General features: G+C 35.1%; 1 protein-coding gene across 42 annotated transcripts; it reads left to right on the forward strand.

The window, feature by feature from the left end:
* Positions 1–904: 904 nt before the first annotated feature.
* On the forward strand, positions 905–15,432 carry LOC126725965 (putative disease resistance protein RGA3). 42 transcript variants are annotated; one of them, XM_050430996.1, is made up of 23 exons: positions 905–3,541; positions 3,924–4,432; positions 5,105–5,147; positions 6,408–6,679; positions 7,172–7,413; positions 7,730–8,040; positions 8,252–8,406; positions 8,510–8,638; positions 8,789–8,879; positions 9,078–9,159; positions 9,239–9,412; positions 10,568–10,852; positions 10,927–11,100; positions 11,597–11,698; positions 11,855–11,935; positions 12,111–12,261; positions 12,454–12,653; positions 13,095–13,133; positions 13,313–13,394; positions 13,483–13,630; positions 13,888–13,972; positions 14,393–14,550; positions 14,869–15,432. In XM_050430996.1, the coding sequence occupies exons 1-2, from the start codon at positions 1,025–1,027 to the stop codon at positions 4,326–4,328; spliced, it is 2,922 nt and encodes a 973-aa protein (XP_050286953.1). In that variant the 5' UTR covers positions 905–1,024; the 3' UTR covers positions 4,329–4,432; positions 5,105–5,147; positions 6,408–6,679; positions 7,172–7,413; positions 7,730–8,040; positions 8,252–8,406; positions 8,510–8,638; positions 8,789–8,879; positions 9,078–9,159; positions 9,239–9,412; positions 10,568–10,852; positions 10,927–11,100; positions 11,597–11,698; positions 11,855–11,935; positions 12,111–12,261; positions 12,454–12,653; positions 13,095–13,133; positions 13,313–13,394; positions 13,483–13,630; positions 13,888–13,972; positions 14,393–14,550; positions 14,869–15,432. The 42 variants fall into 42 exon arrangements, 39 of the variants coding, with proteins under 39 accessions (XP_050286953.1, XP_050286957.1, XP_050286951.1 ...); XM_050431000.1 differs by lacking the exon at positions 5,105–5,147 and having other exon boundaries at positions 11,799–11,935; XM_050430994.1 differs by lacking the exon at positions 5,105–5,147 and having other exon boundaries at positions 11,806–11,935.
* The last annotated feature ends 1,372 nt before the right edge of the window (positions 15,433–16,804 follow it).

Below are 16,804 nucleotides of genomic sequence, written 5' to 3' on the forward strand. Positions count from 1 at the left end.
ACTGTACAGATCCTAATTTAAGTATTGATTTAAAATTTTGAAAAAAAAAAAAAAAAAGCAAAAGAGAAGGAAGAAAGAAATGAAAAAATGAAAACAATTTCACAGATGAAGCTAGAAGGACTATAGTGGTACATAATTGTAGTGTCCATTCCGTAAAAGACCTGTTCCTTTTGTTGAAATGAAGCTAAGAACAGGACTAAGATTTAAAACGTCATTTCCCTTTACATATCCTGATCGATCAATGCCCTTTAATTAATTAGTAATCTTCAAAAAAAAATGCCCTTTAATTAGTATATATTGAACCACATTTACTTCCGTTGTGTATTGGGGCACGCGCGTATTACTATCACATGGACAAAGTCAAAGATGCTGCAACTTGTTCTTTTAAGTAATTTAAAATGTTCCAACATGCATGTACCACTTAGCCACTCCTAATAAATAGCTGAATATGAGAAATGAAGAAGCACAAACTCAACCGCACTATTGCTAATTATTTTCTACTTTCTGTTCATTTCTTGCTGTGTTATCAATCCAACTTAACTTTCAGTCTCCATTAACTATGTCAGCTGATGCACTACTTACTGATCTCTTTGAGCGGTTGGCTTCAATCGCTGTTCAGCTGGCTAAACAAGAGATCAAGTTGCTTGTTGGCGTTGATGAAGAAGTCCAAAAGCTTCAAGACAAGCTCGGATTCATCAAGGCAATGCTGGATGATGCCGATAAAAGACATGCAGTGAAGCTGGATACTGAGAAGCTTTGGTTAGAGCAGCTCCAAGACAAATACTACGAGATGGATGACGTTTTGGACACCTGGAACACTGCAAGGATCAAAGCAGAGATAGAGAAAGAAGAAGGAAAACCAGCTGATATTAACGCTCCAGCTGTTGTGAAGAAGAAGGTATGCTCCTTCTTCCCATTTCCATCATGTTGTTTTACCCTTCCTCTGCGTCATGATGTTGGTCACAAAATTAAAAAACTGAATGAAAAATTAGGTAAGATTCTCAATGACAGAGAGAATTATGGGATGGACTTTAACAGGCAACCTGAAATGGTTGAGCGACCAAGAACTACGTCCTTTGTGGATGAGTCAGATATAATTGGTCGTGATACGTATAGGGATGACCTACTGAGCGTCCTCTTAGGCAAGGGTAGTCCAAAGGAAAGAAAACCCCATGTCATATCTTTGGTGGGCATGGGAGGTCTTGGAAAAACCACTCTTGCCCAAATAGCCTACAATCATAGTGAGGTGCAGGCCCATTTTGATAAAAGAATGTGGGTTTGTGTTTCTGATCCTTTCGATCAGTGCAAGGTTGCCAAAGCAATCATTGAATCTTTTGAGGCTCCTCCCAACACTACTGAATTACAAAGTTTGTTAGATAAACTTTATAGTTTGATTGGGGGAAAGAGGTTCTTTCTTGTCCTAGATGATGTGTGGACTGAAGACTTCACAAAATGGGAGCCTTTCAGAAATGCACTCAAATGTGGTGCCGAAAGTAGTAGAATTCTAGTGACCACACGTAAAACTAGGGTTGCAAACATGATGGAGAGTTCCCTCATAATGGATTTGGGGGTATTGTCCTCCAATGACTGTTGGTTAATTATCAAGAAAGTAGCATTTTTTGATGATTATGGAGAGCAATGTAGGGAATTAGAAGACCTGGGCAAACAATTAGCAAATAAGTGTAAAGGTTTGCCACTTGCTGCAAAGACTTTAGGGGGTTACATACGTGGTAAGATAAGTAAAAAAGAGTTGGAGAAGGTTTTGCACAATGATTTATGGGAATTAGAAGATATTGAAAAGGGTCTTTTGGGGCCATTTTTTTTGAGTTATTATGAATTGTCCTCATCAGAGAAACAATGTTTCTTATTTTGTGCTGTCTTTCCAAAAGATTATCAATTCAATAAATTTGAGTTAATCATCAATTGGATGGCACAAGGATATATCAACTCAAAAGGAAATATGGAGATGGAAGTCAGAGCAGAGCACTACTTTGAAAATTTAGCCATGCGCTCTTTTTTTCAAGACTTTAAGAAAGATAATAATGATGGTAAAATTGTAAGTTGCAAAATGCACGATATAGTGCATGACTTTGCGAAATCAATGGCTAAAGATGTGTGCTTCAAAATCAATTATAGGGGTGACAAGGTTGCGAAAGACTTTAAGAGGGCTCGTCATTTGTCTTTAATATTTAGAGAAACATTTCCTGAGTTTGTCTATGAAGCGAAAAATCTACGCTTTTTAAATTTGGATTTTATTTCTTCTCCGATTGTCCAACCCAAGTTATTCGACCATTTGACATGTATCCGTACATTACATTTGGAAGGTAAGTCCATTTTGGAACTTCCAAATGAGGTGGAAAAATTGATACATTTAAGATTACTCAAGTTATCTTATATAAAGATAAAAGAATTGCCTGAAAGTATATGTAATTTATGTAATTTACAAAGTTTGGATGTTAGTGACTGTTCGGAACTTGATAAATTACCACATGGGATAGGTAAACTAATTAACTTAAGACACCTCCTGCTTTTTGATGGAGTTATAATAAAATCATTTCCGAAGGGAATTGGGAGATTAACTTGTCTTAGAACATTAAAATACTTTCTTGTAGATAAGGGCGAAGAAATATGTAAACTGGGAGAATTAGAACATTTGAACCACATTCAAGGGGAACTTCAAATAAGAGGGTTGAGAAATGTGGTAGATTTTGGTGAGGTCAAGAATGCATTGAAGACGAAGATCCACCTCCGTGATTTGTCGCTATTTTTTAACACATTAGAGGAATTGAAAAGCAAATCTGAAAAGGAAACGGAAGAGGAGGAAGAGGAAGAGACAGAGGAAGAAAGAAGAAGAAAAATGGAGAAAGATGTAGCCATTCTAAATGCCTTAGAGCCACCTCCCCGCTTGGAATCTTTAGCAATTCGTCTTTATAAGGGCACCACAATGTATCCTAATTGGATGATGTCCAAATTGACCTATTTGAAAAGCCTTTATCTCTATAGATGCCCAAACCTAGAGCAGTTGCCTCCTTTGGGGAAGCTGCCGTTGCTCGAACAATTAAGGATAGAGCTTGCTTATATGATTCGAAAGGTGGGAGATGAATTTTTGGGAATAGACATAGAAGAAGAAGAATTATCAGAATCATCCAAAGACATCATCATATTCCCAAACCTTAAATCTCTCAGCTTCTGGGGTTTGTTCAAGTGGGAAGAATGGAGTGGGATGGGAGGAACAATAGAAGAAGAAGAAGAAGAAAAAGATAATAGTGCTAATGCTTTTGTTACAAATAACACTCCAAAAATTAAAATAATGCCACTTCTTCATTCCTTGGCACTTGTGGGGTGCCACAATCTAAAGTCTCTGCCAGACTACCTGCGTAATACTCCATTACTACATCAATTGTACATCTATGCATGTCCAATTCTGGAGCAGCATTGCGAAAGAGGGATAGCAGATTACTGCCCCAACATTTCTCACATTCCATACATCGTAATTGAACCGGAAACAGGCCGTCAACTTCGAGACAGCAGTGATTCAGAGGTAACTCTTCTTTTCTTGCAAAACTATCCTATCAAATATATAAATAATAATACATATATGGATTTGTGCAAATAGACGCAATTAACTTAACTTCTAAATTTATCCCATCAAAAACAATTAATTATAATACCAACCACGTCCCTTGATAAATTTTCCCAATATCACAAACACACTACCGCCACCAAATCATTCTATTTGTTTGGCTTGTGATCCTTGTTGCTCTAATCTCTCACTGGTATGGGTTCTATTATATTTTATTTTTCTTCTTCATTTTTTTTGTTCAATATTATTATAATATGGGTCATTGTGGGTTTTGTTCATTTTGGGTTATTTAAACTAATCTGACATAGCTGGTATGCTTTTCTTTTGGACATGCATGTAGATGCATGATGATAGTGACCAGATGCAAGTAGATGCAGAAGAAGCTGGAGAATCATCATATAGCTTCTGTGAAATTTGTCTGGAAAGGAAAGATAGTGACCAGATGTTCAAAACTGAGAGTTGTGTTCACTCATTTTGCTCTGATTGCATTGGCAAACATGTTGCCACAAAGATCCAAGAAAGCATAACCGTTGTTACTTGCCCTGGATTGGACTGCAAGGGTGTCATAGAACTCGATGCTTGCAGGGCAGTGCTTCCGAAAGACGTGTTGGACAGGTGGGACAAGGCTCTATGCTTCCGAAACACTGATGATGTGGTTGAGGACAGTAATCACGAGGAAGACGATGGGGCTGGGTTTGAGGCGGATGAACAAGTGGAAGTAAACATTGATGAAGGGAATTTTTAAATCTGGACAGTACAGGGCAGTTGACATGCACAGAAGAAGACAGATACATTATGATGAGACTGGGTAGTAAGAGCAGGGTGTTAAAGAAAACAATGAACGAGGAGGTCAGATTCCCTTTTAAATTGCTCAAACATTACCTTTAAATCTATGTTTATATTGCTACTTTATGCCTCTTATTTCTAGTTACCCTTAATATTTCTATCTTCGATTAATTGCTTGAATTCCATTGTGTGTTTAGATCAGTGATTATACTAGATAAAACTATATTAACTTTTTATTGATTGATTTCAATAAATTTTTGTGTGTGCATGTGTGGGATCATTAATTTTTAGCTACAAGTAGAGTTTTTTCGAATGATGATGGCGAGAGCAAAGAGAGATATAAAGCCTTTGTTTATGAAACTCTCTCCAAGTTTTTTCATAACATAAGATGTTCTTCTTGTAATATTTTTTTGTTCTTGATTTCAATTCCATGTCTTTATTGGCTGGATTGTTATTTGCGCTGTATATTATTTGTTATTTTTTATTTGATTTATTACTAATTCATGTGATTAATCTTAACCATCTTGATAAAAATATGTTTTTGCATTTGCCATTTTGGTGAAATAAAAAAAATTAAACTCTAAATACATTCCTACTATTCCATGTTAATGTCAATATTGTCTCCCTTATTTAGGTGATTCAGTTTGAACCTCTTTCACTTTTCTCCTTGCTATTCTTTACTTTTATCTCAAATAAACTTAAGCGTCTTTAAATGATCATCATTGTTCAATCCAGGATGCTGGTTGGGGCACATCCATCAAGTAATTATGCTGCCCAGGTCAATTTTGTTCTCACTGACTTTATTCTTTTTGAAGGGTTTCCCTGCATTAATTCTTCTTGATCAAATTTGCCAATTTTAAAGAGAATCAATCTTTCTTGAATTAGCTTCACCAAATTCTTGTAGGTTAGAAAATTTTATGAACGATCCATAGCAATGTACATTTCCCTTGTTAGCTGAGATGTGGAGTGTTGCTTGATTGTGCAATCACCATTTTATCTTGGAGGAGCTAGTGGACTGTTTGAATTTATTGTGAAAAGACAAAGAAAATGGGCACATGGTTATAGTAATTGTTGAAGTTACAAAACTTCTTCTTGAAATAATGCATACAAAAGACTAGCAGGACATGAGTATGGGGATATCTCAGGGGATTTAGGCATGGATGCTAGGATGTAAGTCTTGCTTTGGAGTTAACTATGTTGTTTGCCATGCCCGGAAATTGTGAACATCTCAATTTTGAAATATAGTAAAGAAAGAACTTGGAGAGGATTATTTGTGTAGCGACTCATTCTAACTTTAAGGGCTGCCTATTATTTCCTTCATTTTGCTTTCTGACATGGTGCTAGAGACATTAATGTAATTTCAACTGCTTGAGTTGCCCCTTTTCAGTTTAGCAAATGGTAAATGTAGCACTAGAACATGATAGTTCCTTCATTTAGGAACTGTCAGCCTCTATACAAGATGCAAACTTAAGAACCATTGATTTGCTTATAGGTAAATCATGTGGCACTTTACGTTTTTTTCACCCATTATCTTGAGCTAAAAATAATATAAATGCAAGGCATTGAGAGTAGTTTGTAGAAAAATAGTATTTGATTAAATGTAATATACTTTATTTAGCAAGTCGGTTTGGTGGAGGGCCTATCAGGAAAGATGTTCAACATGAAATAAAGGGGGAACCATCTGTAACCTAAGCAGGATTTTGAAGATGAAAACTTGGTCAAACACGGTGAGGTTTATCCATCAAGTTGGCCTTCGATGTGCCTACTAAGGAAATTGTGGGTTGCATCAGCATAGAGAAAAAGAACCAGGAATTGTTATTTGTGTAGATTCTTTATTCCTTTTTTTTTTCCCCCATATAAAAGTTCATTCAAGGGAAATGGTTTTAGATAGACATTGTACATGAGGTCAAAGAAAAACATGATTATTGTAGTGTAATTGAATATGGTTTAGGATCAGTTAATATTGTATGGATCTTTATGGAATTTCCTTATTTTGGCTATTTAGAATAATGTGACAAATCTTATGCTTTTCTTTTAGGCATGCATGTGGATTGATGATGATCAAGATAATGAATCTGGGCAAGAAATCAATGACAGAGATTATGTGGTTAAGGTATACAAGATTGAGGACATTAGTGATGAAGAAGATGGGACTAAGCATAAGGACTTATCAAAAAAGAAGATTGGACTAAGTATAAGGCGGATGAAGAAGTGGAATAGAGAATGATAAGAAGGTTTTTGCAGAGCTGAACAGAACAGGGCGATTGGCATACACAGAAGAAGATAGAGACTTTAAAGATGAATGATGAGGTGAAATTCCTTGATTACTTGCATGAACATCATTTTCAATCTATGTTTATTGCTACTTTGTCCCTATTATTTCTGGTTACCTTTAATATATCTATCTTGGATCAATTTTTTAAATCCAATTGTGTTTAGATTAATGATTATAGTTGTTACAACCATATTAACATTTTATTGATCGGTTTTATTGAGTTTTTGAGTGTTTGTGTGTCAGGGATCATGAAGTTTAGTTACAAATAGAGTTTTTATAAAATGATGATAGTGAGGGATATGAAGCCTCTGTTATTAAAGTTTGGGTTGACTTTAACTCTCCCTTTTTTAAGATTAATTTGACTCTCCCCTTAGAACCAGAAGGATCAATCCCTCCCTGTTGCCTTCCTTGCCATTCTTTGGGTTTGTGTTCTTTCCTTGAGATAGATACAATCATTATAAAGTAGAGATGAAAATGATTTCAAGTCATAGTACGTGGGTTTTTTTTTAACGCCCTGTTTGATGTAGGAAATTAGGAGGTTTGGCTTACAGTTGCAGCGGCTGGAATACTAAAGACAATTGACGATGACATTCTAGTATTCCTCGAGGCAGACACAACTCTAAAATCTGATGGTCATGTATATCTCCCGATAGAAAACCATGATTACACTACTGTCCGGAGGCTCAAGAAATAATTCATGCAACCCATGTTCAATTGTAATGTATTAAGAATGATACCTGTGTTGTCAAGTTAATGGGCTGCTACATTGGTAAGCTTCATTCACCTAAAAAGCTATTTTAACATAACAAAGAGTTAACACTTGAGAAATTATTGGATTGATCTGAACATGTACTTCTGTTGCAAAGAAAGCTATTTTAAGATTTTTTTAAAATTTTTTCATATAAAAGTTCATTCAAGGGAAATGGTTTCGGAAAAACATTGTACATGAGGTCAAAGAAAAACATGATTACTGTAGTGTAATTGAATACGGTTTAGGATCAGTTAATATTGTGTGGGTCTATGTGGAGTTTCTTTGTTTTGGCCATTTAGAATAATGTGACGTAAATCTTATGCTTTTCTTTTAGGCATGGATGTGCATTAATGATGATCAAGACAGTGAACAAGAAATCAATGACAAAGATTAGGTGGTTGAGGTATACAAGATTGAGGATAGCGGTGATTAAGAAGATGGGACTAAGCATAAGGACTTATCAATTAGACTAAGTATACGATGGATGAAGAAGTGGAAGTAGACAATGATGAAAGCGTGATTTGCAAAGTTGAACAGTACAGGGCGATTGACATACACAGAAGAAGATAGATACATATTATGGGACAGGGTAGTAAGAGGAGGGTGTTGAATCAAACAGAGACTTTAAAAAGACGAAATGATGAGGTGAAATTCCTTGATTATTTTTCATGATCATCATTTTCAATCAGTGTTTATTGCTTTGTGCCTATTATTTTTGGTTACGGTTAATATTTCTATCTTGGATCAATTTTTTGAATCCAATTGTGTTTCAATTAATGATTATAGTTGTTAAAATTTAAAACTATATTAGCATTTTATTGAATGGTTTTTTTGAATTTTTGTGTGTTTGTGTCAGGGATCATTAATTTTAGATACAAGTGGAGGTTTTTTGAATGATGATAGTGAGAGAGAAGAGGGATCTAAAGCCTCTGTTAACTCTCCCTTTTGCAGCATTTCTTTGACTATTGCGTCAGAACCAGAAGGATCACTCCCTCTCTTGCCACTCTTAGGGTTTGTGCTCTATCCTTGAGATGGAAATGTTCATTATAAAATAGAAATGGAAAAGGTTGCCAGTCATTGTACGCGGTTTTTAATAAAGCCCTGTTTCATGCAGGAAATTAGGAGGTGTGGGCTTACAGTTGCAGTGGTAGGATACTGAACACAATTGATGATGACATTCTAGTACTCCTCAAGGCGTACACAACTCTAAAATTTGATGGCCACATTTTTGATTTTTTGATAAGTAAGAAAAAATTTATTGAACAAGGCCACTTCTTGCAAAAAGCATGAAGTAACAGAAAACCATGATTTGATATTGAAACTCTCTTATCGGACCTTATCCTCTTCCTAGTTTAGGTTATTAATTATCCTTTGTTTCTGGCACTACTGTTAGGAAGCTCAATAAAGTGGTCATACACCCCATGTTCAATCATAAAGCATTAAGAATGGTATCATTGTCATCAAGTTAATGGGCCGCAACACTGGTAAGTTTCATTAATTTGAATAGCTATTTTAATTGAACAAAGAGTTTGGTTTTCTATGTTATGGTCATGTGGAGTTAAAATTTGAATTTTTGGAGATCCCTAATTTTGATCAGAATGGGTTGTGTTATTTAGAAGTTTCTACACAACGATAATTTGAAGGTTTGAAATTTGTTTAAAAAAGATTATTCTTTTCTGTAGGAAATTTGGAGGACGACCATTAAAGTTGTTGTGGCTTGATTTCCTAAAAATCATTGACAATGTCACAGCAATTGGAACTCCGGTACTCTCTATGCTTTAATTGATTTGTAAACTGCAGGTCAAATCTAACTCATCTGAATATAATCTCAATCTGGTATTAGAAACAGCATAAGACTAGAAGATACAAACCATTTATGAGGAAGGGAGATCAAGATCAATCTCAAAGAAAACAACCCATTTGGCTGGTCATGGATTCAGCTGTGGAAAGAAATAAGCATGAGCCTGAATCTTCCAGTCCAAAAGGAAAGTTATGAGAGATTGACTCTTAAAATATGGTACATGATATATTTTTCCCGTAACTCCTGTTTTGTTTGTTCAATTGACAAAAGCATTCTTATTTTTTCTTATACAATGCATGAAAGTCTTTGGTAGCTCTGTTTTGTGACATGAATTGGTACTATCTATGCTAGGTTTCTTTTATGCTCCTCATTGTGCCTAGGAAGTAATAAATTGCTGCATTTCTATTGATTTTGATGTTTGTTAGTTTAGATAAACTTGGAATAAGATTAGGGAAAGGCATCCAGTTGTTAATTAGAGGGCTTTGGTTTGTTTTTCTGCTGCTATTTGCAAGCATGCCTTCATTTGTTGGCTAACTCTTATGGATAGACTTCCCACTCCTGACAGGGTTGGTAAATGGGGATAAGTCTGACCTAGTATGTGTGTTCTACAGGAGAAAGCAAGAGTCCAGAGTTCACATATTCCTATGACTGTTCCTTTAATAAAAGGCTATAGCAATAGGTGTTAAGGTTTTGTTTAGTCTGCAAGCAACTGAATGATTGGAGTTCAGTGTTTTGTTGAGGTATTCATTCCTTGAAAGTAAATGTTTCAGAACTATTGTTTGCAAGTTGGCTTGGGCTACCTTCATTAATCATATATGGTGTCAAGGCAATGCTAATGTTCACAAGGGAGTCATTTATAGCAAAGAGACGATCCTGTGTTTAGTGAAAAATGACATTAGACGTCGTTAGTGTAGTTTACAGGGTTCTAGAACTCAGTGCAAAATAGAGCCATTTTGGCTACAGGGGTATATTAGTGTCTGTTTTAGAGTAGATAGATGTGTTGATTGTTTTTGTGTTTTGCAGTAGTTTGCTGTTTGTGTTGTGTCAAGGTTGAACTATTTTGTGATATATTTGCTTCTTTTTTTTTTTTTTTTTAATTTATCTCAGTCGTAAAAATAATATATATATATATATATATATATTAACTATTTTTTTGATTGCTCAGATGAAATGTCGCATCCATCACTTCTTTATTGGTTAGAATTTCAAATTCCTTTTTAAATGTTAGAACCCCTTGAAATAGAGATAAAAATCTTAAAATTGATTTCTTTTTTAGAACATTTTCGTTGTTGTCTATTGCAATATTATGCCATCTTTAAACTTCTTACTTCTAATTGATGCTTGTTAACTTGAATAATCCTTGTATGGAAGACGTTGGGCTTCTAATCCCCTACTCCTTTGCAAATCTGCCTCCAACAAATGCGTGTGCAAAACTCCACTCAAACTTCATGCACGGTTGATAGAAAGGGCCCATAGAAACTGACAATGGCAAACAGAATGGCAAGGCAGCTATACCAGATGCTTGGGTGTGGCAAATCAAAGATCAGCTCATCAGGGTTTATTTATTTCTCCTTGCCAAAAGAAACAATCCCCGCATATAAAGGAAGTTTGGCAAGAACTTGGGGATATAAGCAAAGATCCTAAACAGCCAATGAAGTAAGGCTTTCTTTTTTGCATATTAATGTTCCCAATGACTAAATCTTCTCTTATGGTTGTCACTAATGACTTAGATCACAGATGAGGATCATTAAGCTAGTTGCACAAAGTTATATGCATGGAAAATGGTGTTGTGCACTATGGTGTTGAGCTTTATAGCGACGATGACTTCAAAAATTGGGTTTTAGTTTCACCATTTGAAGCCTTAATGTCTTCGTTTCCTCCTCATCATTAGGCATTCATTGAAGGTTTGCCTTTTCATGACTTGAACATCTATCCGATCTTTCTTTCGAAATTCATTGCCCATAGTGTTTGCTGAGATTGTGCTTGTGTAGAGTCAGCCTCTTATTTGCAAAGTACCTGAAGCTGAACCATATAAAAATTTGGGTTTTGGCACTTATGTGCTGAGATTGTTTTCTGTTAGCCTTTTCATATTATCTAAAGTAGAACAATATAAATAGTGGCAGCCCAGGCTAGTTTGTACAACTACTCCCCACTACAACATTATTTCTTTACAACAACTCCAGCGATTATTAATCAAACTGTTGCCAAATCCTTCTAGAGAAGGAGCATTCACATTGAAAGAACAAATGCTCCTTGCTTTCCATACAACTCTTGCAGAAACTAGAGTTTCATCTTTGTATCCTCACCTAATTAATATTTCAAACTTTGCTCATAAGTACGTTTTTCTATTTTCTATCCTTTGTCCAGAATCATTGATCTTGTTTGTAAAAACTAATGCAGTTTAAACCTATTGGAGAAGCACAGTTTTATATTGGTGAAAATTGTTGAGCAAGGATGCACCTCAGATAGCCATGTCTTACATTCTGGTGCAAGATATATTTGGTAAGCTCCATCAGCTGCAAAGCTTGATACGTTAGAATAACAAAGCTCCCTTCCTCTCTGCCCTATATCATTTACCTTGTTAATAAATTTCTATACTAAGTCCATAGATTGCAACTATGCTGAGTGAAGAGGTACTATTCAACATTGTGAATGTAGCATGTCATGGATGTGAAGAAGAAATAAGGTCAACCAGTGACAAATGAATTGGAAACTAGGCAATTGGCGTTAAGCATATCTGTAAGTACCACTTTCCATATCTTTTTTGTTTGAATGTGAATGACTGGTTTTCAGGTTTATCACTCTAGGGGCAGGTGGTGGTTTCTAAAGTTACAGAAAAATTTGTTTGTACAAGTGCATGATTTTGTTAAATTTCATTTTTCTGATAATTAATGACCTAAAGATAATATTGCAGGTGAGAGAAGTGCTAGTGTGTTAATAATGTTCAATCAGCCAGTGGTATATGAATGCTTTGGTTCATCATCCCTTGGTGATTCTCCAAACAATTTGGGAGGCTACTAGCTATGTGATGACACGGGGCAATCAATCAGCCATTACTTTTACTGGTACTTGAGCTGTTGGCACCTTATTAATTAGTACTATAAATGCTGGGTTACTTTTACGCTCCTCATCGTGCCTAGGAAGTATTGAATTGATTCTTTTCTATTGATTTTGAAGTTTGTTAATGTAGATCAACTTGGAATAAGATTAGGGAAAAGCATTTAGTTGTTGATTGGAGGGGTTGGTTTTGTTTTCAGCTGCTATTTGCAAGCAATACCTTCATTTCTTGGCTAACTGTTATGAGATACTTCCCACTCCTGACATGGCTAGTAAATGAGCAAAGGAAATGAAAGAAGAAACACTACTACCTGCAGTGCACTGCGCGGTGGGAATCTGCTTTTGGACTTGTTGGCAGTGACGAGGAGGAGGGAGCAAAGAATGCAGAGAAATTCTGATGGTATTTTATTTATTTATTTATTTATTTGGAGATCTTGGTAAAAATATATTTGTGTTTTCGCAATCGTAGCTCTGAAAGTGGAACCAAACGCACAGGCACACACACACAATAAGGGTTTATAAGGGGCAAAAAAGTAATTAAAACCTAGACTATTCAGAAACCAAACCTCCCGGGCCTCCTTCTTCTTCAGACTTTCAGCAGTCAAAAACCACTACCAACAACAACAACAGTTTCAGGCAAATGCAATATTAATATTAATAATGCGCCCAAAACCACACTTTCAAATTCAACAGTTTCAGGATCACATCCTATAGTAAATATGTTTTCATTGCCATTAATAAGTTTTAAAATTTAGCCTATGTGGTTGTCTTCACGCGAACAGCTCCAATTTATTTCTTTGGTAATTATTTGTTTGTGTATCTCAAGAGTTTATTCATTCAGAGTAGCAGGAGCTCAAGAAGGTCTTCAGTGGTTTGTAAGGTAATGCAATTTGATTTAGCATTATTTTTGGTTTTCTAAGTTATGGTCACATGGAGTTAAAATTTGAGGTTTTTGAGATCCCTAATTTTAAGTGGACTGGGCTATGTGATAATAACAAGTTTCTACACAATGATAATTTGTGGATTTGAAATTTGTATGAAAGATTACTCTCTCTGTAGGAAATTTGGAGGACTACCCCCAAAGTTTTTTTGGCTGGACTTCCTAAAATCATTGACAATTGTCACATTAATTGGAACTCCGGTACTCTCTATGCTTCAAATGACTGTCAACTAGGTCACATCTAGCTCATCTCAAGATAATCTTAATCTGTTTGGCACTTATGATTCAGATCAAAGAAAGGTCCTCTGGATTTTACAAATAGCATAAGCCTAGAAGATTAACACAAAAAACTTGCAATGGATGATGAAGAAAGGTCAAGATCAATCTCAAAGAGAAAATCCCAGCTATGTGGTCACAGATTAACACTACTAGTCATGGTACTTGATATAATTTTCCCTTAACTTGTGTTTTGTTTGTTCAATTGACAAATGAGTCCTTATTTTTGCTCCCTATTGTGCTTCAGAAGTAAATAAATTGTTGTTTTTCTATTCATTTTGTTAATGTAGATCAATAAGATTAGGTAAAAGATTCCAGTTGTTGATTGATGGTGTTTGGTTTGGATTTGTATTGCTATTCCTAAGCATTCCTTCATTTGTTGGCTAACGTTCATGGATAGAATTCTCCCTAATGACAGGGTTGCCAAATGGAGATACAATTGTGATCTCGTTTATGTGTACTGCAAGAGAAAGTTGGCGTCAATGTTGGGCTGCATAAGATGGGTATCTTTCTCAAATATAACTGTTAGTTTATTAAAAAATAATTGTTCTTATAATGTCCTATAATCTGATGTGGAAACTTATAGTTAGCCATGATTTATGGAAAACACACATTATGTTGGAGAAACATGTTGGACTGCGTAAAACGCCCAAAAATCATTTTGGAGATATAAAGTTTCCTGGAACATGGTGTTAAAAATTAATGTTGTATTTTAAACTTCTTTTTTGGTCATTTTCTTGCATGCATGTTATCTATAGTGTGCATGTTAGGCAAGTGTAAAGCCTCAATTATGTCTAAAGAGATATTCATGTATTTGGAGCAGTCTAAAATCAGTATAGGGGGAAAATTTACAGTTCCTTCCTCTGTCCCTTGTCCTAAAAATTGATGGGCAAATGATAAGCCTTTGTTTGCTTGTTTTGCAGATCCTAATTACATGATCTGTGTTGTTCTGAGCAATGCATCTGAAATGTGTGCTCAACCCTCCTTGCACACAGGGCTATTCATGGTTTAGTGGTAGGGTATATGGATTATATTCACAGTCGAGCCTATTAATGGGAGGCATGCTTACATTCCATTCCCTGTAAGTTTCTTCTTGGTTGGAAATTTTTTATCTTCCTTAATCATGTCTGGCTCTCTGTGTGAGCTATATGTATGTGTTTGTGGGTTTGCACAAATGTCCAACTGACCTTTAAATATCTGGCCTGTTTTACACATAGCTTGTTGCACCTATTGATCTAGAAACATGATCAATGAATCTGTAAGTGACTACAAGTTTTTATTCAAAATTTCATTCATTGATAAATGAGTTTTTTCAACTGGGGCAGGAGCATATTGGTTTTATTATTGGCAACTAGCCAGCAATATAATATGGACTTGTTTGCTCATTTTGTGCTTGCAGTGTTCAATTGAGAAACAAAGCAAGGTCATGATAAATGACATGATGTGGGCATAACAACAGTCTTCAACCAATCAGTCGAGTTTCTTAATGACTTGGACCATACAGATGTCCTTGATCGAGGATAGAAAGAAGGGATGTACCACAAATCTTATCAATATATAGGCAGAACCATTTGGAAGCAACAAGATCTAAGCATATATGAGTTCCCAAAGATGTAATGAGGACACAGTGAAGAAGAACCACTTGGAACACCATTTTAGAAGCAAAAATGGCTTAATAAAGTGATTAGCAGCACTTTCCAATCAGAGTAGCTGTTAATTTGATGTTTTCTGTGTTATTGTATCCCTTTGTTTTTTCCTGCATGTTGATACTAATTATGTCAAGTACGTCCTCTAAAATCTTTGTGGTTTGTTCTAGCATTGCTGATTTGTAAGATTTTTGGGTGAAATTATCCTATGTAGATGGGGCCTACTTGAGCTTCTTGACACAATGCTTTCGTAAAGAACCACTGTATATTATTTTGAATATAAAGAAATCTGAGTCTGCATGCGTATCTTTGAAAAAGGCCTTGAGTATCCATATCTACCTCGGGAAATTTTGTCATATTCTAGTTCTTCCTCTATAAAACCTTTTCTTTTAATTATTGACTGTTTCCTAATATCAAATATGCCACTTCCATTAGAAAGCCCCATTCCTTTGCTCTGAAGGCTACAAAAGCAATTTCATCTGTTAAGACTCCAAATTCCAATAAATAATGAAACAAGTCAGCCTCCTATCTATAGAGCCATTCCCAATATGTATATTGTCACAAAGCAGATATTTACCCCCAAATTTTCTGCCTGTCTTCAGGTTCCTTCTCTAGGACTTGTATATCTTGCTTAGCTTCTCTAGACTTAGGTGATTCTCTAGTTTCAATGATCTTTTGTCATTTAACCCTTAAATTTTCAACAGATTGCTTACAGACAATGAGATTCTCTAGTTCATTATGTGGCGCATTCTGAATCAACTGTTCCTTCTTTCCCTTCCGGGATTTATTCAAAACAAGGGGCTAAAAAAGTAGGAATGTTGTTTTAGCTTGGAGTTTTCTGGCTTGTTAAAATCGTCTCCACAATCCTTTTTCTATTATTCCCCGTAAATCGTAGTAACGTTTAACACAACCTCCAAAATCGATGGAGCTTGCTGGCTGCTGCTTTGATTGTAAATTGAGGATGCCGGTCCATCTAGCTCTAGGCCTCCAAGGTGTCTCGTTACCAAATTTTAGTTAATTTAGTCAAGTTCAGATTGGCTCATTTTAGTTTTTTATTTTTCACAATTTTTTTTTCTCATATACTCTTGGGTTGGACTCATCAGTGTGAACAAAGTGAAAGATGCAAAAATTTTGGTTTAGGGTTATAACATGAATTTGACGTGTAATTATTCAGTATTTTAGGAGTATAATAAATATATGCTCCCTTTTCTTACATGATAGTAATTAAATTTATAGTGGAAATGATACTAAGTATGCATTTATTGTATTCCTAAAAATATTACAAAATTACACGAATTTGACTTTCACTTGTACTAGCTACGCGTTGCGCGTGATAATTATTTTTATGGTGGTTTTATTAAAAAAAAATTTTACAATTTAAACTAATCTAATAATGAGTAATGTATTTCGTAATTATATTTTTATTTATTATATGAACAATCATAAATGTAATATAGGAACAATCCAAAACACCAAAAAAATGTAAACTAAAAAAAATTAATAAAACTTAACAATGATTAATTGAACCAATATTAGGATAAAATTTTGTTTTTGATAATCTATTAAGGTTATTTTCTTTGTAAAAATTATAATTTCGACCGCCCAAAACATATTATCAAATAAACAATTATTAGCAAAATCTAAGAATTAAATTTCTATACATGCATTGTTATAAAATAATAATAATAA

This window comes from Quercus robur, chromosome 5, assembly GCF_932294415.1.
Source record: "Quercus robur chromosome 5, dhQueRobu3.1, whole genome shotgun sequence".
In the NCBI taxonomy this organism is placed as follows: Eukaryota; Viridiplantae; Streptophyta; class Magnoliopsida; order Fagales; family Fagaceae; genus Quercus; species Quercus robur.

What these genes read in the sequence shown, in the direction of transcription:
- LOC126725965 (XM_050430996.1), top strand. Translation starts at nt 1,025, where the DNA reads ATGGACTTTAACAGGCAACCTGAAATGGTTGAGCGACCAAGAACTACG. An exon ending in GAGACAGCAGTGATTCAGAG is followed by an intron (nt 3,542 to 3,923) that starts GTAACTCTTCTT and finishes ACATGCATGTAG; the next exon opens with ATGCATGATGATAGTGACCA.